The 26530-nt window shown below is 35.8% G+C and overlaps 2 protein-coding genes and 1 long non-coding RNA gene across 4 annotated transcripts in view; all 3 read left to right on the top strand.

The window, feature by feature from the left end:
- LOC131310257 (uncharacterized) overlaps positions 1 to 26530 on the top strand; it is a 235973-nt gene that overhangs the window by 69858 nt on the left and 139585 nt on the right. The gene's annotated exons all lie outside the window — the stretch shown is intronic.
- On the top strand, positions 1651 to 3854 carry LOC131310276 (uncharacterized). The gene is made up of 2 exons (XR_009195165.1): positions 1651 to 2510; positions 2699 to 3854. It is a non-coding gene; the product is annotated as an uncharacterized LOC131310276 (long non-coding RNA).
- Positions 17249 to 26530, top strand: part of LOC131310258 (disease resistance RPP13-like protein 4) — a 35183-nt gene continuing 25901 nt past the window's right edge. The window contains exons 1-4 of one of the 2 annotated variants that reach the window (XM_058337179.1): positions 17249 to 17705; positions 17856 to 18074; positions 18346 to 18666; positions 21126 to 23496. In XM_058337179.1, coding sequence (XP_058193162.1) covers positions 17703 to 17705; positions 17856 to 18074; positions 18346 to 18666; positions 21126 to 23237 — 2655 coding nt within the window. In that variant the 5' untranslated portion in view covers positions 17249 to 17702 and the 3' untranslated portion in view covers positions 23238 to 23496. Of the gene's footprint in view, positions 17706 to 17855; positions 18075 to 18345; positions 18667 to 21125; positions 23497 to 26530 lie in introns of those variants that run through there. The other variant, XM_058337178.1, reaches the window with a different exon arrangement.

Below are 26530 nucleotides of genomic sequence, written 5' to 3'. Positions count from 1 at the left end.
TACACGTCACACACTCACTATTGTCAGTCCATTGGGCTGATTTTAGAATTTTCCTAATAAAATTACCTCTCTAATAGTTTAAGTTTTTAGATAAGTTGATGGTTAACAATTTAATAATAAGAGTTTGTAGATCTCATAAAAAGTGTTTTCTGTTTGACCTGTGACATGAATTCCAAAAATAAAAATAAAAAAATCAAGTACTTTACAGTACGTAAGACTTTTCTTTCTAAATCTGATTGTATACATATGCTACTTAAAAATTTCTTCCCATTTTCTTACTCCAAACAAATACAGTATACTCCAAACGTTTATATGCAGAATAAAAAGAACTGACAAAATGTGTAGTACAAGCAATTTTACTCTACGATTTGAATCACTCACAATTGCTCTAAGATGTACTTGTCGAAGCTATAAAACCATAACTTATATTCCAATAACGCAAGTGTAGATACATATACACACAAACTCCATTCTCAAATGACCACATTTTCCTTCAACTATGTTCCGTTTAGTCAACCTTTTCAAACATACCCATCTACACATAATACATCTCAATTTCTCCTTTAACCGTTTGTTCACCTTATTCTCCCACCACTGTTATTGGGTCTATGGATTGGATAATATGGTTGAATCATACCTAAAAGTTTGCCACAGCTGTGAAGGGAAGGGCTCAGATTTTGGAAGGCATAGCTGGGGATTTCGGTAAGGGCAGGGCTCAAATTTTGTACTCCGTTTTTTCTCTCTCTGTCAAGGACTATATATATAGACCCAGATTGGAGGGAGCCCAATTTGGTTTGGCGCCAGATTGATAGGAATAAAGCTGAAATTCTATTTTTGCCCTTCAAAAAGTTCTTAGGTTGGCATGTGGTGTCTTTTTTGTCCAAAATCTTTGATGGAGTTAAGGATTGGAATAAATAGGTGGGATATGGATAGTTTGAGGATGAAATAAGTGGTTTTGGTAATTTGGTGATGAAGTAGAAAAATGGGTGATAGTTTGAGGGATGTTTTCGTAAAAAAACTACAATAAATACAAGGGAAAAAACACTCATACGTCGGTGGGAAACTTGAACTACTAATCTCCTAGTGAGATGCAAAAATTTTGGCCAACTGAGGCTCTATTTGTTTTGATGTAAAATGTTTTCCATGTAAAATGTTTTTTCAAAAAATAAATTTCAAACTTTTATTTTTCGGTGTTTAGTTGGCACTTGAAAATATTTTCAGAAATCAACAAAATAGTACATGTATGTGTGTGTGTGTATATATATATATATATATATATATATATATATAGATAGATAGAGAGAGAGAGAGAGAGAGCGCTTAAACTATGGAGAGATATGATAACATTGGAATTGAACGCAAGTTAGGACTGACGATCAAGAAAATTGGGCAGTGAGAATTACAATAGAAAGCAGCAGGTTCATTTCGGAAAATAACTTACAGAAGATTTAAGAATAAGTCATTTTTATCCAATTGATGGAAAACGTTTTATATGTAAAATGTTTTCATAATTTTTTACACAATCAAACACCGAAAATAGATAAAATATTTTATCGAAAAATATTTTACACCCAAACAAACGGAGCTTAAACTAGCCCCACTTGGTTGGATGAAGAATAAATACACGATGGTTCAAAAGCCATTGGGTGGATGAAGCGAAAGAGGTGGATGATGCCAAAGAGACCTGTGCCATCGTATCATCCACTCCGATGGCAACCTTATTTTTAACCCAAATTTTAGTACTTCAAAAAAACATTCTAAAACCTTTGCATCTCTCTTTCGTAATATCCACTCCCCAAAACCCTCCCCGCCACAGAAATAACTCCACCATCGCCGACGATTTTCAACCAGATTTGTTTTCCAATCACGACCACGTGGTGAGAAAAAACGGCAGGGAGCATAGTGAGTGTGAGAGAGATTCTGTCTAGTTTGGATATTATTTTCAACTCAATAACCCTATTTTTAATTATTACTTTCATTTCTCTTTCTTCTTTTCAATCATTATTCTTATTTCACTCTTTATCTCTCTTTACTAATTACTTTTATCTCTAATTATTATCTTAATTTATCTCTCCACTCATTATCCAAAAATCAAACTTAAAATTTTTCAAAACATCATCCAAAACAAGGCATTTAATTGTGTGAGTTTGAGGGAGAATACAAGTGAGCTTGAGAGCTGGAGTTGGGGTATTTTTTATTTTTTTTATCTCATTCAATATTGGTGAATTGTTATATATCTCCTCTGTGGAGTAGGCATTGAGATCGAACCACGTAATATATATTGTGTGTTTTCTTGTGTTCGTGTTTATTTTGTGTTGCGCTTCTGTTGCGGGCAACTCTTTAAAATCGCGGCCTTCTTCAAATCTCTTCGAACTAGAGTTTCACCGACCATCATCTAAACTCTACGACCACCAACAACGCTCTCATCACCACCAGTATCCAACCCTTCAGACTCTTTACCCGATTGAATTTATCCGGAAAGGAAACAAGGGAGTCCAAGTGTTCCAATGGTAAACAACTCTCTCTCTCTCTCTCTCTCTCTCTCTCTCTCTCTCTCTCTCTCTCTCTCTCTCTCTCTCTCTCAAATACATACATGTATATAATATATATAAAATGTGCCAATATAATGAAAGCTGTAATAGATGTTCCTTTTTCATTTTGGAAAAAGAGGGTTGTAATAGATTGTGTGAATGTGTAGGGTAAGATTAGTGGTGAAGAAGGATGGATATCTTTAGGGCCATGGGGAGGGAAAGGTGGTAGTAAGGATTGGGCTTACAAGGTTGACGGGCCTATACTACAGATAATTATTGGTTATAGAGATTTTATTGATTCAATTTCATTCTGAAGTAAAAGGCGCGATGTAGGAAGCTTTGGGAAAATTGGCTGGACATAGTATGGCGGTGGCAGTGCGAATGAAATGGTAAGACACTCTTTAGCTGCTACAAGAAAACATGTATGAGGTAAAAGAGTCATTGGCGATCGACGAAAAAGTCGCCAGTTTTCGTCACACCGAATGTTTGATGGGGAAGACCCTAGCGACGAAAAAAACGAATTTTTTCGTCGCCTATTTGGCTAATTGGCAATGAAAAAAATTTCGTTGCTAAACTTCAAAAGTTAAAAACACAAAAAATCCCCTTAGCAACCATTGCCACTGGTTTCGAACCCAGTAACAGCCAACCACCATGCCACGTCATGCCATAGTTCTTGTAAAAATACGGAAATGGTTAGCATATATACCTTTTGTGATTCTGTTTTTCAAAACAAAGTACATTGCCTTTTTGTTTTATTTTATTTTTTATAAGAGTCTTCTTATCTTTCTGTTTCCCAAAAAAATAAAAAAAGTACTTTACGATTTTTAATTTGCTTCTGTTTCGTTCTTTTTTCGATTCGTTTGATTAATAAAGTAGATGCCATTAAAATTATTTTTTGTTCTTTTTGTAGATGATACTAGCTTGGTATTTTGGCATAATAATTGAAATCCATCTATATTTGGACTTGGGTTGAAAAATGAGAACAAATTGACCCGTTAAAAATTGATTACTATGTCTGTTTTTTTCTTTTTTTTTTCTTTTTGTTTCGTTGGTATAGGTCTATGGGGATATCATTATAGAAATTATGTGTGGTTTTTAGCTAGGCTCTGCAAACGTGAAGTTTTTTTTTGTTTTTTGAACAGCAAAAAAAATTATTAATCTTTGAAAACAGATTACAAAGATTAAAAGTATTCAAAGCACGAGGCATCAAACAAAGTAAGAAGATCTCTGACAATCATATGCCGCTAGGAACCATGTGAAGTTAAAGTTAACTCTCAGTGGTCCATGAAATTGGCGATAAAAAATTGGCAAAAAGAGAAACAATAAGAAGCTAAAAGTAGTAGACTAAAGATAAATTAAAGGCAGGCAAGTTAGTTAATCAATGGTTAAAAAATAGATTAAAGACGAGGCACAATTATGTATATTATTTACCCCAAAACATGGAAAATGTAGGGGTGTGATTTGCCAGTGGACTTTTTTGTTTTTGGTTTCTTTAGTCCATTGTTTTTTAAGTGAAATTATGGTTACAAAATTTAAGTGTTTCAATTTTTAATTCGTTTGAATCGGTACAAAAATTTTATTTTTCTAATCATTTTATCTTAAAGGGTTATAATTAATTTTTGGCTCTACGGTTTCAATGATAGCCCTAAGAGAGCCATATAACTAAATAAATGAGGAGTAGATTAAGTGCTTTAATTTTCAATCCGTTTAAACAGCTGTGAAGATTTTATTTTTCTAATCATTTTACATTAAAGGGTCATAATTAATTTTTATAGTTTTACAAGTTTCAATGATTGCCTTAAGAGAGCCGTACAGCTAAATAAATGGAGAGTTGAATGTAGATTACCGACGAAAAAATAAATTGTGTAACAAAATTGGTGAGGAAATTGCAAATTCGTCGCCAATCGCTAGTTTTTTGAAATTGGCAATGAAAATTAGTTTTTCGTCACCAATGTGTACTATTTGCGACGAAAATGAATTTCGTCACTATTTTTCGTCGCTTATTACCTATTACCTGAATAATTATACACATGTTCGACGATTCTTGACACCTCGGTGTTCCGATTTGTGCACTTTTGTTTCTGTCCATAGCTTCTTCTTCTTTTTTGAATTTTTTTTGATCTTCATTGTCGAGACAAATGGAGGCGGGGGCTGCTGCCCGCTGCTGCCCCGGATTTACCGGCCCACTCCGGTCTTGCTCCGATAATCTGAAACGTTCACTTTGTAGAGCTCGTTGAGTAAAATAACTATGTAAAAAATCAGCTTGATTGAATATCATTAAATGCCGTTTCAGATTATCGAAACGAGACCGGAGTGGGCCGGAAAATCCGGGGCAGCAGCCCCCGCGTCCGAGACAAATAGGCAATTGCATGGATTATTTAAAAACTACAGTAATTTCACTTGATCTTTATTGTTTATTCGTCTCCAAAAAAGACCTGTCAGATAAAGCTTGCAAAGTCCAAAAAAATGGGGTCACTGGCAATAAGTGCTGAAGAAATGAAGGTCACCTGTCCGGATAAAGCAGCAAAGACAAAAATGGGCAACCCCACACGGCAATAATTCATTCCAGCGCGGAAGACACGGCAATAATTCATACTAGTGCGGAGGACTTTTAGCAATTGAGCAACCCCACATGGCCTGATTCATCCTAACTGATTGGGAATTTGTGGTGGAAGTGAACCAATCACACACGGTATTTATTTTTTACCTTTTTTCAGGTTTCCTCCTACTTCTTCCGTCATTTTTTTAAGTGTTTCGTTTTGTAATTTTAAGTTATTAAAAAAATATTATCATTACATATTTTACATCAATTTTTACATCATCTTTTCCTACTTACCCTCTATAGAAATATTATCATTATACTTTTACTTACTAACTTTTCAAAATGAAATCTATTTTTAGGGACAAAATGAAAAATACACAAATTTTTATCTATTAATTTTACAAAATGAACACTTATTGAGGGACATCTCAAAATAAAATAATGGACTTTAAAAAAGGAACAGAGAAAGTACAATAAAAGTGGGGTACGTAAGGGTTTTTTTTTAGCCTTTGTTCACTTTATAAAGCTCATCGAGCAGAATAAGTGTGTAAAAAATTAATTTGATTGGATATAATTAAGTGTCTTATCGGATTGTGACTTGTGTGTGGTGGTCTGCTTGTTTCCACTAAGAGTTTGAGGAAAAACGTAGGTGGTTTTGTCATCCCGTTCATACCAATCAACAACAAATTATTGTTCACACTAACACATACCTTGTCAACAACAACTTTTTTCTTAACAAGTTTTTCATCTTAACAAGTTTTTCACTTTAGAGCATCTCTACCCCTCAAATTTGAATACAAAATTGAGGAAAAGATTCATTTGATATGAAGTAATCCAATGGACAAATATAAATTTAGGCATAAATTTGAGTAAAAGTTTCATTAATAGCACAGTTGTAAATTTGAGGGGGAGAAAATAGCCTTCAAAATTTAAGTAAGAATTTGGTTCAAACCAAATTTGGTGAGAAATTTGAGTAAAACTCAAATTTAGGTATGAGTTTGAGTAATGAGTGAAGTGGTACGTGTTTTGGAAGATTTTTACTCAAATTTGAGTTTGAATTCAAATTTGAGTAAGGGTGGAGATGCTCATACATACTCATCTACAACTTATTTACTAACGAAAAAAACTTGACATTTATCAACAACTTACCCACTGCCAAAAACACTTAACGTAGTGCGCGTCAATATTTTACGTTCTCAAACATGAACCTCAATATTTTAGGACGAAAAATATTACGCTTTAAATGTTCAATAAATATCTTTAACATAATCATTAATATTGGGCATTTAGTGGCGGGCCGTCCACGACCGCCTCACTAGTGATATGATATGGATGTGAAGTAAGTGGGTAAAAGAATCAGGTACAACCGAAGATCTGTATTTTCTTTCGTTTGCGCAACCCCCAAAAAAAAACTATTCGGAAAAGTACTTCTTTCATTTTAATTTACTGTGCCTATATTGCTTTTCCCAAAAATTTAAGGAAACACAATAATTACATTGACTTTTTGTTAGTTTATCATTTTACCGTACATGATTCTATTAAAAATTGCTTCATAAATCCCTCTTTTAGAATTCAGTATTTTATTTTGGACGGTCCTTCAATAAGAGTTCATTTTTATAAAGTTAGTAGGTAAAAATTTGTTTATTTTTTATTTTGCCCTTAAAGGTTAGTGAATAAAAATGTAATGATGATATTTTCATAGAGGGTGAGTAAAAAAAATGGAGGTGAAAGTTCTAGTGAAATGTATAATAATGATGTTTTCTTAATAAGTTGGAGCTACGAAACTAGACACTTAAAAGGAACGAAATGAGTATGTATGTACTAAAAAATATACAAAAGAATAGGAGAATATCCTATGGCCTCTCATGAATTGCGTGTATAGAGATTCAAAAAACAATCGATCTAATCCGGGTCTGAATCTATCTGACATTCCCAAATATTTTAAAAGAAATTCCAATAGCAGCATTATAGATGAATCTACAAAAAAAAATTCCATTACGTAAATCGAATAGTCAACATTGCTACTATAAGAATTGTAAAATCTTATGAAAATCCTATTATCTTGCACAATATATAGCCAAACAATTAAAACATAGAGTTCTATTTCGAAAAGCAATAAAAGAGACTATTGAAAAATGCAAAAAGCAGAGACAAAAAAGTGACAAAGAAAATACCAAAATGAATTAAATGGACATCTCGCAAAAGAAAGGTAAAAAAAGTCACAAATAAAAGACAAAAAGATAAAAGCGATATCTAGATTAGATATCTAGATTAGATAGCAGGTGGGATCAAGTAAAAAAGGAAAAGGAAAAAAGTGTCATTTAATTGGGAGCCAGAAGGGACACTTAGGTCCCTTGTTAGTAAGAATTAGGCTCCGTTCCAGAAATAGAATAAGAACTTATTTTTTGTTTAATAATAAAGCTTGTTGCACAAAGATAAGAAGGAGGTGCTTATTTTTGAAAATTTTATATAGGTACCAATAGGCGCCGAGGAGAAAAATCGTACAGACGGCTGCGCCGGGCCGTCTCCGGCCACCAGACAGCCAATCCGTGCGGTCCAAAAATTTAAAAAAAAAAAACCAAGGGGGCTATCGCGAGAATCAACGGCATCCGAGGTGTGTAGGGTGCTTGATCCGAGAACCCCTTTTCCGTGTATATATGATGATCATATATACACGGAAAAGGGGTTCTCGGATCAAGCACCCTACACACCTCGGATGCAGTTGATTCCCGCGCGAGGCCCCCTCGATTTTTTTTTATAGAATTTTTGGACAACTCGGATCGGCCGTCCGGTGGCCGGAGACGGCCAGGCGCGACCGTCAATACGATTTCCCTCCACCGGCGTCCATTATCATAGCAATCGTCTTATTTTTTGTATAAGGCAACTTCAAGCTGAAAAATCATGTGTTTATGAAAATAATTTTCCTATCACTATGAACCTTATTTGATAGATCTCATTGAGATCTTTAATACGGTGCAAAAAATAATTAAATTTTTTTTTCATTTACATTATTTTTGAGTTTGAAAATGTGAAATGAACTTTTTATTTGGGTTTTGTGGAATGACCCTTTTTATTTTTGAATAAGAAATAGCAAAATAAGTACTTATTTTTTAAGAAAATTTTCGAAACGGAGCCTTAAATGGACAACTCGCAAAAGAATGGTAAAAAAAGTCACAAATAAAAGACTAAAAGAAAAAAGCCATTTCTAGATTAGAAATCACATGGGATCAAGTAAAAAAGGAAAAGTCAAAAAGTGTCATTTAATTGGGAGCCAGAAAGGACACTCAGGTCCCTTGTTAGTAAGAATTAAATGGACAACTCGCAAAAGAAAGGTAAAAAAGTCACAAATAAAAGACTAAAAGAAAAAAGCGATATCTAGATTAGATATCACATGGGATCAAGTAAAAAAGGAAAAGGAAAAAGTGTCATTTAATTGGGAGCCAGAAGGGACACTCAGGTCCCTTGTTAGTAAGAATTAAATGGACAACTCGCAAAAGAAAAGTAAAAAAGTCACAAATAAAAGACTAAAGAAAAAAGCAATATCTAGATTAGATATCACAATCTAGATATCACATGGGATCAAGTAAAAAAGGAAAAGGTAAAAGTGTCATTTAATTGGGAGCCAGAAGGACACTCAGGACTCTTGTTAGTAAGAATTAAATGGAAAACTCGCAAAAGAAAAGTAAAAAAGTCACAAATAAAAGACTAAAAGAGAAAAGCGATATCTAGATTAGATATCACATGGGATCAAGTAAAAAAGAAAGAAGAAAAAAAGTGTCTTTTAATTGATTGCCAGAAGGGACACTCAGGTCTCTTGTTAGTAAGATTATGACTCAGCAATGCATTGTGTCGAAAGTGTCATGTACTCTCTGTGACCAAATTCTGAAAATGAAATTCCTTTTGGGTTTAAGGGTTACTAGTAACAACAGTAAACATCCTCACCAACCCTGGAAAACGTGAAGTCTATAGGAAAACAATCACATAGACAATACTTGCATAATTAACATGCTTAGTGGCAGTGACTCATCGATACGTAAATACTACTGTAGCAATTCATCCGGTGCCAATGAAGCACGGACCCTCATAATTAGCATGTTGTGTAAAATATTATGCATGTTGAGTTCCTAAACTTTTGTGGAGGGTATACATGTTTTCTTATACTGTGAATTTGGGATTATAATCTTGTTGTGCAAATTAAAGTTTTTTCACGCCTCCTCTTATAAGAAAATAAAAATAAAATAGCTGATAAAAGCGAAATTTTGCGAAATGTGAAGACAAGGAGGAGTATAAAAGACTCGTGAAAAGGAAAGTAATCACTCTCTTTTTTACAATCTAAGATATTTCCGAGTATGAGGCCACCATCAAAATAAAACTATCCAAATCTATTGTACAATGCATGCAATTATCAAAAGGCTTTTTACTCCCCAATAGGCCTGCAATCGAACTCAATTGATCACAAAAAAACTCGAGGTTTGGCTCGTTGTGGGCTCAGCTTGGCTCGGTTCAATTTTCAATTGAGCCTCAAACAAATTTTTCGGCTCGTTTGACAAACAAGAAGATCAAGTTAGCTGCAGCTCGATGGCTCGACCCTTGCTTAGGGGCTCCACTTGTATAGAGTCTTGGACCTCTTGGCACTCGAACCGAGCACAAGTTATTAAGCTCTAATAGAGCTTGAGCTCGAATATATGGTCTTAGTTCGAGCACGAGTTCAATAGATTTTAAATGATAAGCAAGTCGAGCTTGAACATATTTTTCAAATCTCGACTCGATTCTTTTTTACCCCTGATCATCCTGGTAAAGCAAATTTTGTGAGCAGATCGATGAAAAACGTGCCACCAAGAACACTATTCTTAGTTACGTCCTTGTGCTTTTCATGCACTAGCGAGGTCTACATTTGGGATATTAGGCGAGTACGTAGTAGAATACAAAATTATTAAATGTGGCCGGGTACATTTGATTGCTATTCATCCCCCATAGCGAAAGAAAAAGGATTAGTAGGTAACGGCCTGATTGGATGCAGCATAAGGAGGGCGGATGAGGACATCCGAGCGGATAATGAAATGATGTGACACATTTGCCTTTGTTCACATCACCCGGATTAAATCATCCCAAGTCACTATTGAAATAATTTAATCCGGCTCAGGGGTATTATTTATGGACACCCTTTGAGGTGTCCATAATTAATCCAGGCAAATGAGGCCCTCCTCATCCTCCCTACAAATAATCTTGTTCTCTTATTTTATTCTTCATTCAAATTAAGTATTATTTTATTCATCTTTTTAATATTTTATCCAAACCAACTACTCTATAATATTCATTGCTATCTTAAGTCTTTAGAATAAATAATTATTCCAAAACTCATACCGCATCCACCGCATCCAATCAGGTCCATAAGGGAAGAAAAGTGCTATCATTTTCCATATCGTTTGACCGTCGATGTTGGGCTTCTATAATAATTAATTACAGTGAGTAAAAGCACCAAGAAAAAACTTTTCTAATTGGAGGATGAATCAAATAGAAATAATGGAAGGATCTACAAAGGCAAGAAGAATTAGTTGGGGATAAGTTTCACGTTTTTCAATCTCTTTGATGAGTCAACATTGTATAGTACTCCTTCCGTCCCATTTTGTTCCGCCTGTTTCCTTTTTGGAACATCTCAAAAAATTATCTATATCTCATAATCTATTATGTTTTTTATGATTTCGAAAATTTTGTTTAATAAAATAAATTGAGATCTATCAAACAAGATCCATATTGAATATATAAAATATTATAAATTGTGAGATATAGACAATTTTTTAGGACGTCCAAAAAAAAAACAGGCGGAACAAAGTGGAACGGATATAAACAGATCGAAAAGGGTTTGGAGGAAGAAAGGTTAGTAACCCCTAGCAATAAATTGTGGTAACAGTGGCCTTGTCTACAACATCAGGTGCTAGGACTTGTCAAAAAAACATCAGGTGCTAGGCGGTGGTGGCTTTTGATGACACTCATTGAATTTTAGTTGAGTTATGTCTCTTATTCTTAATCAAAAGGTGCACACTAAAATTCGAATCAACTATGATAATTTGTCAACGTCAATTGAAGCACGTCGGCATGACAACATATGCAATCTCTTTAATGAGGTTGCCGATTTGGCGGAAGATAGTAAAAAAATGTATGATAAGGTGATGGCACGGTTACTTGAGCTAGCTAAAAGGAGAATTGATTGAATCTTCGATTGTTTGTGGAAGTAATGTGATTTTTGGTACTTCTAATAATGATCTTTTTCAATTGGAGATGGAGTTCTACCTTTCAAAGAGAGCACGAACATACCTTACCCGGTACCTCTTTGTTAAAAAGGGAGACTGCCAACCAAAAAGGAAGCAAGGCAGCATTGAAAATATTATTAATTAAGAAGAAAATAGAAAAAGAAGAAGACGACATTATCCAAGAAAAAGGCCAAGGTATAAGTTAATGTAAAGTTAAGAATTTTTTTGTATTGCTAATTTCATGTTTCCTATAAACTTTTTATATTTATGTTTCATATAAACTTTTTTTCAGGAGGTCAGGACACAAGAGAGGTTGGGACACAAGAGAGTGTGGTAATATTAATGTAAGAAATTTTTTTGTATTATTAATTTGTTCATGTTTTCTGTTAAATTTTTTATGCTTCTGTTTCATGTTAAAATATTTTTATTGTTAAGCAGAGTTACCCAAGTTACATGGGGCAGTTTATGTGGCCAAACATGATATTCCATAATATGCGACCAAATATAGCACAAAGCGGAAGCGTCCTCTTATTTTCTCTAAGTTTATGCCCAATAGGAACAGAACAGGCTTTAACCAATTTATGAACAATTTTCCAAGTTCACAAAGCAACATGCCAAGTTTTCTAAATAGTCAAGTTTGGAGGGGAGGACAATCAAGTATTACCGGTACTCAAGTTTGAGGAAGAGGACAATCAAGTTTTTTGAAAGATAAGGTTAAGGTTGGGGAGGAGCACAACCAAATGTTATGAAAATGATGACTACCAGGAAGTTAATGGTGAAAAGTGGAAGACATGCCTGTTGGTACAGGAAGTATCTGGTTTTTGTGATGTGAGGTGCCGTTCCGTTTTCTTTTTAAACGTACTTTTTTAAAATAAAAAAAGTAATTTCAAGCTTAAATATAATGAAAATAAAAAATAATTTTTTAATTTTTTTTGCACCGTTTAAAAGATCTCAATGAAATCTATCAAACAATATCCATATTGATAGAAAAATTATTGCGTAAACACATGATTTTTGAACTTGAAATTACCTTCATTTTCTAAAACTTTATTTTCAAAGAAACCGGAACGGGGCCTGAAACTGATTTGTGGTATAGTGGAGGATTTGTGTGGATTGTGTCAACTAGGACTTAAGCTGAGTTTCTCTAAGGGCTTCTTGAGCTTTTTCTTGTTTTGTCCTTATTTTGAATATTTTTTGCGTTTATTCAATTTTTGCCAATTCTTTTTGAATTTTTGAATTTCGTCTTGACGAAACGAATTGGAAATGTAAAAAAAATATACTTTTATCCAAATATTTTGAACAATGACCACTTTTAAGTAAAAAAAAGTTAAAAAAATCGACTTTTTTTTAACTTAAAAGGGGCATTTATTCAAAATATTTGGCAAAAATGATTTTTTTAATTTTTCCGATATATATATATGGGCAAATGGTTGTTTTTTAGATATTTTTTTATGTGTCATCGGAACCGCCCAGTGTGTATATATATATATGTGTGTGTGTGTGTGTGTCTATATATATATATATATATATATATATATATATATATATATATATATTTATGAGTTCCCTTCAAGTAAGGACACCCTCATTTTAAATAAAATGCAGATGTTCCCTTTTCTCATCTTACCCGGTCAAATTTTGATGAACCGAACCGCTTAATGTGTTTAGAACGTGATTTTAAGGGTATTCGTGAAAAATCAATAAAAAAAATGACCGAAAAGGGCTTGATTTAAGCCGTTTTTATTTGAACCGTTCGATAAAATACAAACAAAAACTGCTCGGATCAAGCCCTATAAAAAATCAGCTCAACCTGATATTGGTATGGATTTTTTCTGAATTTGTAGGGGCGAAACTACTTAACTGTCCAATTTCGTCCCTTCAAATCCAGAAAAAATTCTTACCGATATTGGATTGATCTAATTTTTTATTTTTATTTTTATTTTTTTGAATCAGTCAATATTTCATTCAAGCCCGAAGGCAAAGATTACATCGCAAAAAATAGGAGTGCACCAAACTACCTAATTTGGGACCCTAGGACACCCTGCAAAAGCAAATCAACACTAGGTGCCGATATGAGAAACCCGTCCGGGACAAGACAGAAAGATCTCAAAAGAAATCCCAGCACAAATCATTTCACAACAAACAGCAAATGTAATCTAAAACAACAAACAGAATACAAGCGTAAACGGAGAAACAGCCTCATGGACAAACCAGACCGGCCACCGGTCGACTGGCCGACTGAAACAAAGCGACCCTCCATCACACCCGATCTGCTGTTGAAGGCCCAGAACGACCAAACCAGTGCTGATACGAAAGACCCCCAACACCCGCAACCCAGCTGCCGCTATCGGAAACTCCACCTCACCACTAAACCAGCCGCCGACCGAAAACCTCAAAACCTAACTAAAATTATTTCGCCCACCACCCAAACCGCCGGACCTGGGGGAAACCCAGACCAGCACAGGCCGAATCTGGGAGGACCCAGATCGGAGACCACCCGGACTGAAACAGCCGGTAAACGAAAAAGAAGACCGAAAGGGGGAAAAAACCTAGCCCAACCGCACACCTTATTACCTCGCCGTCGACTCCGAGCAAGACAGAGCAGAAGCCGCCGTGTGGAACAACGGACTGTGAGCCACCACCACAAATGGGGGAGCCACGCTGGGCCAAGCAACAGATGAACCCCTAACTGTGAGCACGGAAAGCCAGCGGCAGGAGACAACGAGGCGAGGAGGGCGGGGAAAAACGAACAGGGAGGGGGGGAGGAGGCAGAGAGAGAGACGGAGGGCCTACCCCCGGCGGTAGCCAGGGCTTCTGTGATGAGGGAGAGTTTTTTAGAAAGAGAAAGAGAGAAGAAATACAGAGCTTCATAAAAAATGATTTAAAAATAATGAACAGTTTGAATTATCTTTGTGGGATCCGAGATGGGCTCCACAAAATCCATATGTACATCGTATGTACATTCATAGAGAACCTGCAGAATATTTAGGAGCTATGGAATATTCAGGCAATCAGACCCAGGTGGGATGAACATACTGAAGGAGTGCCAAGAGACGGGATACCACCCTCATAGAGAACCTGCGGATGGGAGTCCCATATACGAGCACTGCTCCAACGTCTACGTTAATCCTAGTATATCAGGTTAGAAATATGCGATTTGCGTTGAGGCAGTGGTTGAAGTGCAGAAATGCTGCCTTGTATGTGTGTATGGTGGAGCATTTTAGTGCTTATAGTTGAACAAGCATGGCGCTTGAGTTGGCCCTCGCAAGTGAACCTGGTTATCAGAGGGAAGATGTAAATGTAATGTTCTGTTCTATTTTTGTTTTGTTTATATATATAGATATGGATATGATCTTCTTGTGTTCACAAAATTGGACCTACCGCATTCGTATTTTGATGATCAGAAAGGGTCATTTTCTGGGTGCCAACATGTCAGTCATCTACGAAAAAAAAAAAAAAAAACCTTAATCAAATATCAGCAAGTGTCCCGTCGAATTATATTTTCTTGCGATAAATAGGCTGCCCATATTGAAATGATCGTCATTCATAGTTCTAATAGTATTTCTTTCTAGATGAATGTGATTCACTGAGGTGGTTATCAGTGTTTGATTAACTTGATATGTTACATGAATAATTTTTTCATCAAGACTTCAAAAATAATGTTTAAGAATAAGATTATTGAAACCGGACGCCTCCTTTCAAATGAAAATTACAATAAAAAGCTAAATATATAAAAAGACACAATAAAAAATAAAAAATATCAAAAAAAAATTACTGTTCCAAAATAGTTAGGAAGAATGGTCTAGAAAAAGAAAAAGAAAAAGAAAAAGAAAAAGAGAAAGAGAGAAAAAGAAAAAGAAAAAGAAAAAGCACGGGACCAGAAAAGTAAATGTACTTTCATGTCAAAAGAAAAAGAAACTGAACAAATTGCTTTGGACATAAAATTAATGGAAAATGATTTTTACACCTCTTTTTTTGTTGATGACACTCTTCTTTTTTTTTTTTTTTTTTGTCTTTTTATGAAACTTTTGTGTGTGATTTTTCCACTAGAAGATAAAAAAAGGAGTGCCATTAGAAAAAGAAAGTGTGAAAATCAATTTCCAAAATTAATATGCTATTGGTCTAGGAAAAGTCTTATATCTAATACTAATAAACGAGTACTTACTCATTTTTCTTATTTATATCCATTGTAAACTTTTTAAAAAGCGCTTTAAAGAGAATCAATATGAGGACCGTTCATTTTCTTTCATGAACGATGGACGAAAGTTCAGTCCCAAGAAATCACGCATTACTTAGAAAGAAGGAAACAAATGAAATCCACTCCACGAGCGGAATGTTGGGTCCAACATCGAATCTGGGCGGCTTTTCCTTTCATTTTATTTTTTCTTTGTTTGTTCTTGGTGTATTTTGTTTTTGTTGTACTTGTTCATATTTTGATATATATGAGATGATCTTGTTTGTTGAAAAAATAAAACTCCGTAATCCTCTTACAAAAAGAATATAACTCTGTAATCCTCTTAAAAAAAGACAAATAATTAAACTAATCATGAACATAATGAGCCCCACGAGGAGGTAGGATCTTGTCCGGATCTACCACGCTGGCGTAGGTGATAGGATCTTTGTCCCCCCTCTGTGGTGGCCAGAGTTCGTGCCCCACGAGGGGCGGGGTTTGGAATTTCAGAATTATAGATAGCCTCTGAGTCTTCTGTTGACTAACATTTCACTGACAACACTAATTATAAAATATGGCAAAAAAAATAAATAAATTACATTTATCCATTAATCTCCTGTTCGGTTCCTTAACCTCTTTTTCGTTTAAAGTTATGATTTTCCTTGCTGTAAATGTTGTTTCTACTATTGTTGTAATGACAGGTAAACTTATTACACATTCGCCGGCTTTAATTATGACTCCCACAAATGAATGGCGTGACTAGTTTTCCAAAAGTAGTTGATGCGCGCGCAAGATAACCCGGACACTTTAGCTATAAAAAAAATCCATTTACACAATATTTTAATCACTAATACATTAATCCATTAATCTCCTGTTTGGTTTCTTATGTCTTGTTTGGAACACTTTTTGAATTCTTTTTTGAAAGTATAATAGGGGTAATAAGTGGAGAAAGATAGAGAGAGAAATAATTGGAAGTAGCTAGGGGAATCTTTTCAAAAAATGAAACTATGTAATCATGAATAAAATGAGATATTCTAAGATATGAAATACTAGTGCCCGAACAAAAAGATGTTCCAAAATATGTATGTTTTAATTTAATTAGCATAGTAACCACTAATACATGTATGTTCCTAAAGACGTTCCTAATTAAATATGTATTCACGGCTCCGCTCCGCCCCACCATGAATAAGTTTTTCTCCTAACCATTAATCTCCTATTCGGTTCCTTAACCTCTTAGAAATTAAATGCTGGAAAAGATGTGGAACAAGGGTCTTCCAAGAATAGGATATATACTATCTTGGAGTTGGGACAATCCCCGTTTCATTTGTTCGCAACATAAATCCAAGCAAAGTATGTATCAAGATTGTCTCGGGTAATTATTCATGGGAGACAAATTAAGATTCACAGTTTTATTTGATGATTTGAGTTATTCATTTTGTACGACTACGTTACTATATATCCATAAGAGTGTAGGTTAGTAAGAGATAGTAAATGATTGATCGTCCATTTTACTTGTGACAAATAAATTTGCTCTGATACATATTGATGTTCAAGCAACTTGACTTTCAACATGCTTACCAACAAGAACCAAAAAAACAAAAATACATTGACCTTCAACATAAATGATAAACACATTGTGATTTACAAAATAAATAGCTCAAATTGTTGAATGAGACCGTTGTTAAATCCCATTTGATATCACATAAGGAATCGTTACATACAAAAATCATTGCCAATGTACTCCAAGCCTATTGTTTTCTAAGTTATAGTGATGTGATGCCTGAATCATGTAAAATAATTTTCCAACCCAAGATTTAACACCATACCACTTGGGCTACTCTTCACTTAGAGAATCTCCGGCCCTGTTCGCTTAAACAAGCAATTATTTCCTTTCTAGCATCCACTCCAATGGCAATCCCATTTTAACCCAAATTTTACTTCAAAAAACTCCTCTCTCTCTCTCTCTCTCTCTCTCTCACTTCCACCCCCGCAATCCTCCCCACCAGAGAAATTCCTTCACCATAGCCTACGATTTTCAACCAGATTTCTTCAAATCACGGTCGAAGATCCATCCATCAAGCTCTTCGGCGAAATCAGAAGGGAAATAGTATATAAAAAAATATACAAGGGAGTCCAAGAGAGTCCCTTCAGTCTCTTTACGCGATTGAATTTATCCGAATAGGCACCAAGGGAGTTCACGAGTTCCAATGGTACGTAAACCGTTTTCACCTCTCTCTCTCTCTCTCTCTCTCTCTCTCACATATATACATATTATGAGATATATAAAATGTGCCAATGAAAGTTGTAATAGATGTTTGTATTTACTTATTTATGAAAAAGAAGGTTGTGTGGATGTGCAGGGCAAGATTAGTGGTGAAGAAGGGTGGATATCTCTAGGACCATGGGGAGGAAAAGGTGGTGTATATTCAACTTACAAGCCTGACGGGCCTATAATGCAGATAACTATTCGTTATCAAGAAGACGTCAATTCAATTTCATTCAAAAGTAAAAGCCGCAATGGAGTCGTTTTAGGAAGCTCCGTAAAAATTGGTGGTAACAGTGGTAGTTCGTCTGCAAAGGTGTGTCCCTCTTTAGCTTATTCATAGATTCGGATGGAGATGTATTGGATCCATTCGATGCACGGAGGTTCCACACACGTTTGACGGTTCCCGATACCACGGTGTCCAAATTTGTGCACTTTCGTTTTTGCCCATAGCATTTTTTTTAATTTTGCATTGTCGAGGCGAATGGAAAAGTGAATTATTTAACCAAAAACTACAATAACTTCAAATGATTTTTACTTTTATTTTTTATGCGTCCCAAACAAAATCTTGACTTGCACTTGTTTAGTTCTGCATTGACAGTTTAGTGGAGCAATTCTCATCCATAAGCCTGACGTACAAAGACAACAATGGACCTGTGGTAGTCACATCTCTCTGTTTTAATACAAATCTAAGGAAATATGGGCCTTTTGGTTCGGGAGGGGGTCACTCTGTGTTCATTCCAATAGAAGGTGAAGTCATCACTGGATTCCATGGACGTGGTGGAAGCTACCTTTATGCAATTGGTATATTTGTGGCACCCAAAGTCGATAGTTTTCCCAATTCAGAAATAAATGTTAATAGTTTGCACTCAATTGAAGACCCAGATTCTGTGCCAATCCAGCTCAAGGTCAGCTTCTATCGCCTCTATTTTTCCCTTATCCAATTAGTAAATCAAAATTCTCATACTCATTTTCTCTCTCATATATAAGTTTGTTACATAGGAGAATGGGATTGTTAGGGTTTCATTTTGATGATCACAACGATTTGTAATTATATGACATCACAGGATTATTAGGTGTTTAATTATCTTTCATAACTTGTTCCTCCTAGACTTTTAATTGTTGTGTTACTTGTGTATTTTTCTTTCTACTGTAAATTGATACTCATATATAGTAGGGCAAGGGGACCATATTATATTCTACTTATCCCCCAAAACTTTCAAACCAAATAAATAAATTGAAAAAAAAGGCACTTGAGGAAACTCTGTAATTTAATTCATACCAAAGTCAATCTGCCCTTTCCCTGCTTTGCAAGAATAGGGTGTTTAGGGAGGGAATGTTGTGAAGGAAAATGGTAACTGCAACAGTTATGCATTTTCAGGGATTTTGACTTGAACAGAAGACCAGCTGCACCAGTATATCAATCTACCTCTCCTTTACTAATTTTGCTATAGTGGTTTGCCCTAAAAGAGAAGATATTATCATTCCAAGGAGCCATACAATATCTATAGATTTCTATCCGAACAGAGATAAAGAAACCCAACTAAGCCCCAAAACTAACAATATACAGGGAATACAAAAAGATGAAGCTAATATCTAGCATCTATGCACGAGTCAACAGATCCAACACTCTTCTTTACACTGTCAACATGCCCAACAAGTCTAGGACCACCGCACGGCACAAAAATACATAAAAAATACCCACAAATTTTAAAATAATTTCTTATGCGGCATATAAAAAATCAGCTTCAACAAATATCGGTAGGTATGTTTTCTAAATTCGTAGGGGTGAAACTTCTCAACTACTCAGTTTCGACCATACAAATGTATTCTTCTCATGCCCTCTTGCTGTGATATCTCTATTAAGGGTTTGCAACTCAAATCCTCAACGACTCTATCCGTAGATATCTCTCTCTCTCTCTCCACGACTGGATGCATGTGTATTTTAAGCACTTGTAGAAACTTATAGTTTCGATTTGGATGCAGTCTACCTATTGGTATGAGTTGGTCCAATTCCGATTTCATCTAGAAGTTATGCTTGTATTGATTTTTCTGTAAGTTGAATCTTGATTTCTTGTGATAAAAAAAGGATTGGGTTTCGATTTCGATAATTTGTACTTTGCAAGGCCAGAGCAATTGAATCTTGATTTTATGAACCAAAGGTCCGTTCTTAAGGTTCTCGATATGGAAATTAGTGATTCATAAAAATTACGTTCAGATTTAAATATATTGGTAGCCATCTCAACAAATCGTATATCTTTTAAAAATGCTATGTACATATTTGGACATAGGTTTATCTAGAACTGTCTAACCTATGTGCGTCCCACATTAACCGAGTGAGACAACATGCATTGTACAGTTCGGAACGTTCACAATCCCAGTTTCAAACTAGTATTTTTTTCCACACTAAGGTGGTTTTGTTAGGCACCTACTAGTATTGGGATAAATTCATATTTTAGACGCATATCGTGAAGATTCCTTTTGGAAAATGAATAGCTTAGATCATAAAAATGAAATATCAGTGGCTTTCATTTGAATACCAAGGAGAGCTGGTCCAAAATTTTATTCATTTTATTTATAAAAAAGGCCCACGATAAAATTTAATTATGTGAATATGTACATAACCTTCCATTTCACACTTTTGTGGCCAATACGCAACAACAAAAGTGGCTTTCATTTCACAATGATGTCTGGATCTGTACCTAGACGCATGTGTCTCACCCAAATGCTTAGAAGAGTACCGTATGATATAGACAATTCTTAAAGGAATGTGAATTCATGGTTTAAAGTAAATTTTGATGCTACTTATTAATCTATATTATATTACACAACGGTTTTGTAAAATGTCCCTCTCATAATTATCCTCTGTGGCACATTGAAGGGCTAGGATTTAATTTCAAGTTTGTGATTCAATTGATCCAATGGTTATTTTCTCTTCCTATTCAAAATTCAAATCCCTTATAGACATGATTTCTATTCTACGGGTGGGATCGATACCAAGTCAATCTTAGGGATGAGATCATTCCCCAAATCTAAGGGATTCTATTCCACAAAAAATTGAGAGATGCCTTCCATGCCTCCCCTATTCTTCTTCTTCTCATTTCAAGAGTTTTTCTTCGAAGAATTTCCAACTAATTGAAATATGTGGACCCAATGTGTACGAATTTTAATGGACTTCGATTGGATTTGAGGGGTAGAAGGGGATAACTGATTTAATTTTGAGATCTAATTATGTTCGGCCGTGCCTGAAAGCGCTAGTGCTTGTTTAATCTTCATTCAAGTTACAATAATACGACGTCGTTGGCATTATTTTGATTATAATTTTGTGGTATTATGTTTATGTGTTACACATGTATACCGTGTTCAGGTGGTCGGTTCAGGTGTGGGTTCCAAACTCAAAACACTTGAGAACAACATCCACAGTGCCGCTTCCAGCAGTGCAACCACCAACAAAGATGACCACCACGGTGGAGCTCCTTCCCCCTCTTCGGAAATGATCCGTAAGGATCTCGACGACGTGGGTGTGGCATTCCATAAGTACAAAGTCTATATGGAAATGCAAATTAGCCAGGCCCGCGAGAAATTGAAGGAGCTACAAAAATTAGGGAGCAGTGAAAGACACTTTGACGAACTTGGACAGGTCATTGCGAAGCTGAAGTTCCAGATCCCTTTGGTCTCCTTCAAAGACGACCACCATGGTGGAGCTCTTTCACCCATTTCTAATATGATCCATAGTGATCTCATCCTCGTGGATACGGCTTTTGCAGAGGCGAAGGAGTCCATGTGCCATATGAATGTGAAAATCAACCAAGCCCATGGCAAATTCAAGGATCTACAACTGTTACCGAGTACCGAGAGAGACTCTGACAAACTAAGAAAGGCCGACTCTGACAAACTACGAAAGGACATCGCAAAGCTAAAAGTCCGGATCCGTTCGTATCATAAAATCCGTTCTGTCAATTCCAACCTACATCATAAGAATTGGGATAATATAAACGGGGCCGAGGATGGAATGATGCACTTCTTCCACAGGGAGCCAGAGGTTACGCAAACTGGTGATTTTGATGGCATATTGAAAGCTTTCCACGACCTACCAAAGCCATTGCAGGATTGTTTGTTATGTTTCTTCAAGTTCCCACCAATGGCAACCCTAAAGAGAACGCTGATGATGTACCTGTGGATAGGGCAGGGATATATTTCCAAGTATCTCCATTCTGAAGGGTACGTTTGGGATGTTGAAGTGCATGCAGGCTGGATCTTCGATAAGCTTATTGCTAAGGGCTTCATCGCGCCCATCTACCAAAAGTGCTCCTTGGTGCCAGATAGTTGCAGGATAAGCCTTCCAATTCGTTCTTCTTTATACCAAGAAGCTGAAGTTAGAGGATTTACTTCAAATAATATTAATTCTCTTGATCTGGATCTTGGATTTGCTTGTGGTGGTCTAGATGGGCACTCATGTCTAATCAATGTTGGTGAAGCCATAATTAGTTGTGAGCCTAAATTATTTGAGAATATGAAGCATATACGAAGTCTTTATTTTGGAAGGTGGCAGAGCTTAGCTACGCACCACATTGAACTAGCTGACACCAAAATTCTCCATGGATTGAATAAGCTAAATAGCTTAACTTTTCTTAGCCTTCGAGGAATTTCTATGATTACAGAGCTTCCCACATTCATTTCGGAGCTCAATAATTTGATGATCTTAGATCTCCGAGCTTGTCATAATCTTGAGGTGATTCCTGACGAGATTGGTTTGCTCAAGAGGTTGACACATTTGGACATGTCCGAGTGTTACTTTTTAGAACACATGCCCAAGAGTTTTGCTCACCTATCAAAACTCCAAGTCCTTAAGGGATTCTTGATTGGAGATTTCGATAACAACAGACAATCGTGTACTCTGCTCGATTTGTCAAGACTGTACTACTTAAGAAAACTTAACATCTACATAAGTGTGAAAGAACTTCTCGGACTGCAGGACTTGAAGGATTTAGAAAGGTTTAGAGGCCTGAAAAAGTTGACAATATCATGGGGAGGATGCTCTTTACAAGCTCGATCCGAAGACATTGCAAAAGCATTCGACAATGCTACACTTCCTTCCACACTGCAGAAACTAGACCTTCAATGTTTCCCTACGACACGTCTACCTGATAATTGGACAAGGCCTGGCAAGCATATGAAACTAAAGAAACTCTACATTAGAGGAGGGCATCTACGTGATCTACGTAAAATTCAAGAACGCCAAGGGGAGCAGTGGACCCTAGAGATATTGCATTTGAAGTACTTGAGCAAATTAAACATAGATTGGAGAAAACTGAGGAAATTATTTCCGATGTTGATTTACTTGCACCAAGTAGAGTGCCCCAAGGTTACTAACTTCCCATGTGATGAGAGGGGCGTGTGGATGGACAATAAGGCCATTAATAGGGGCTCAAGTTCAAGTTCTAATTGCCGAGCAAAAAAAAAAAAGTTCAAGTTCTAATTGGGGCTCTAAAACCAGTGGCATGATCAGCTCAAGTTCTAATTGGGGCTCTACTTCAACCTCAGCTCGGGATGATTCTAACATATGTCCAGTAGACGAGAAATAGCTTTAGTAAGTTAGGTTTTGTGCAAGCTTAAGTGATTAGCTAAAAGATAAGATCTGTTAAGAGAGAGTTAAATCGTGGCTGTAACTTACTTCTATTCATGTGCTTGATCTATCTAACCAATATTATGGATCTTGATCGAGGATTGTTTCTCAAGTCTTCACCGTAATTTTCTTCTGTAACATAGCATGGGAGAAAGGTTCAATTAATTTATTTTGCAATGTTTTCATTTTTTCGGAACAGTGCATGAGGTTGTGGTAAGTGTTGAAATGAGTTACAGATGAATTGGAGATGTTCATTGGAATTCTTTTGCGCTAAAGCATTCCGAGAGATTACACACAAACAAACTCACTTCCACCCAATTTCCAGCCCGAGTTGCCGGCTCAGACCGCTTCAATTGATTCTTTCTAACCCGTGTTTGCTCCTCGCCACCATCGTTTAGAGAATGACCGTTGTGTAACGTAACTGGTTTTGAATGGATCATTTGGTTACGCATGAAAATAGCGGTGTTAGGGAAATTCTCGTGCGCATTGATTGATAAGGCTGTTACCTATCGTGTACCGGTCCGTAACAGCCGTTACACACCATTACAGACCTTTACGCAGACAGATTCCTCACAATCCTTGAATAACAAGTCTACAACTACTTCAACAATCACAACATACGTTGCAAACCAATTCATTCATCAATCATCGCTGAAATACAAAAAAAATCAAGCCCCAAATTTTGATAAAAGGTGGTAAGTTACTGTAGTAGAAACTGCTTATTCATATAATGCTCTGGGGAGGGAGGAGCCACAAGGGTCAAATACCTAGAATCATTAAACTTTACATATCTCTCTCCACTCATTATACTTTAAAACCTCCCGCAAAATTCAAACCGAACAGTAGCGACACTTGACCTTAATTTTTTCTTTCTCCCTCCTCTAGAATTATTAGACGCTGCCCGAGTATCATGTGATACTCCTAACAAGTCACGTGTCAGACAAATTTAGCGGGTTGGATAGCAGGTACATTTTCATTGGATTGTTGGGGGACAATGGAGAGATTGTCTACTGTACACACCCCAAAAAGGATGTACGGTGTTCCCTTCGTATTTTGAGCCACAAAATCTCATAAATAACCACAAAATTTCATAAGAATAAGTCATAAAATTCGTATTTTGAACCACAAAAAATCGTAAATAACACCACAAAAAATCATAAAATAGGACCACTAAATTTGTAAAAATAAGCCACAAAATTCGTAACCTAGAGCCGTCTTTTTTACCACAAAATTCGTAAAAGCCACAAAATTCATAATTGTAACCACAAAAATACATATATAAACAACCATAAAATCTCACACACACATATATATATATATACGGGACGGTTCAAGGGACACCCAAAAAAACACCTAAAAAAACACTCCAAATCTTAATTTCATAGTTCCTGATCAAATTTTTATGATCCGAACCGTTCAATGTGTGCAGAATGTGATTTTAAGGGTGCTCGCGAGAAATTAGCAAAAAAAATGACCCAAAAAGACTTGATTTGAGCAGTTTTTATTTGAACCGTTCAATAAAAAACTGTTCAAAACGGTTCGGATCAAGCCCTTCCCGGTCATTTTTTTGGTTGATTTCTCACAAGTACCCTTAAAATCACGTTTTGATCACATTGAGCGGCTCGGACCATCAAAATTTGATCGGAAATTATGAGGTGTTTTTTTAGGTGTTCCCGAAACCGCTCCGTATATATATATTCCGTATATATATATACGGAATATATATATACGGGGCGGTTCCGGGGACACTTATAAAAACCCTCCAAATCTTAATCTCATAGTTTTCGATCAAATTTTGATAATCCGAGCCGCTCAATGTGTTCAGAACGTAATTTTAAGGGTGCCCGCAAAAAAATGGCAAAAAAATTAATCTGGAAGGGCTTGATTTGAGTAGTTTTTTATTGGACCGTTCAATAAAGTTCAATAAAAAACTGTTCGGATGAAGCCCTTCCCGATATTTTTTTTTGCTGATTTCTCGCGGACACCCTTAAAATCACGTTCTGATCATATTGAGTGGTTCGGATCATCAAAATTCGATCGGAAACTATAAAGTGTTTTTTTAAATGTCTCTGGAACCGCCCCGATATATATATATATATATATATATATATATATATATATATATATATATATATATATATATATATATATATATATACACATATGGGGCCACAAAAATTCATAAAAGTAAGCTACCAAATCCGTAAGGGTGTACCGTACACACTTTCATAAAGTGAGCCACAAAAACTCATAAATTAAGCCACAAAAAACTCATAAAAATGAGCCACAAAGATTGTTCATGGTGGTGTGTTAGCAATTCTTTGACTGTGTGTACTATGTAATTAAGCGATGCCCTATGGTAACTCCGCTTGTTTTTTTTTATGCCACATCAATTTAGCTTGCACTGGAACTTTATACACTTTTGTTGGTTGGCATTGAACATAGACCACCCCTGACTCTCCTCCGCTTTTAATTATCTGATAATTAAGATGCGCACTTCGCAATATTCAGATATACTATATTAGTTTCTCCTTTAAAAAAAAAAAAAAAAACAAGCGTTTGCATCAAATGCAAGGTCAACTATTAAAAATAGAAGCCCTAAACATCAGGGATTAGGATCTTTTTGAGTACTAATTTCGTGGTTTTGATCAAGATTCTGAATACCGTTTCGGATATGGTACCGATTTTGCTATTAGTACGGTACGTACCGGTGCCGGTGAGATACCGGATACCGTTTCGGATTTTCCGTCAAATACATATATTTGCTAAAATTCTTACATAAATGTCAAAAAGTAAAATATTATTCTTTTTTTTTTTTTTTTGATTCGCATTATTCTATTATTTAGATTGCAAAAAATAAAGAACATTTGTAATTGTAAACGGGGGACGTGATTCCAGCTGTTCCCAGGGACAAGGTAAAACATAAATAATTAGAGCTTATCGTCTTCTACCTTCCTCGATCGAGAAGAGTCAGAACTCAGAAGACCACACGAAAAGTAAATAAACAAAAACGCAGAGAAGATATCTAACGGCGAGCACAATCGTCGGTACTGGAACACCATCCGTCAATCGCCAGCGATCGTCACTGCCGGCGTGTCATTTTCAGAGGTAACTGAACATTTTCAGATCTGTTTTTTGTTTTTTTG

This window comes from Rhododendron vialii, chromosome 12a (genome assembly GCF_030253575.1).
Source record: "Rhododendron vialii isolate Sample 1 chromosome 12a, ASM3025357v1".
Classification (NCBI taxonomy): domain Eukaryota; kingdom Viridiplantae; phylum Streptophyta; class Magnoliopsida; order Ericales; family Ericaceae; genus Rhododendron; species Rhododendron vialii.
This window is presented reverse-complemented; position numbering and strand designations above follow the sequence as displayed.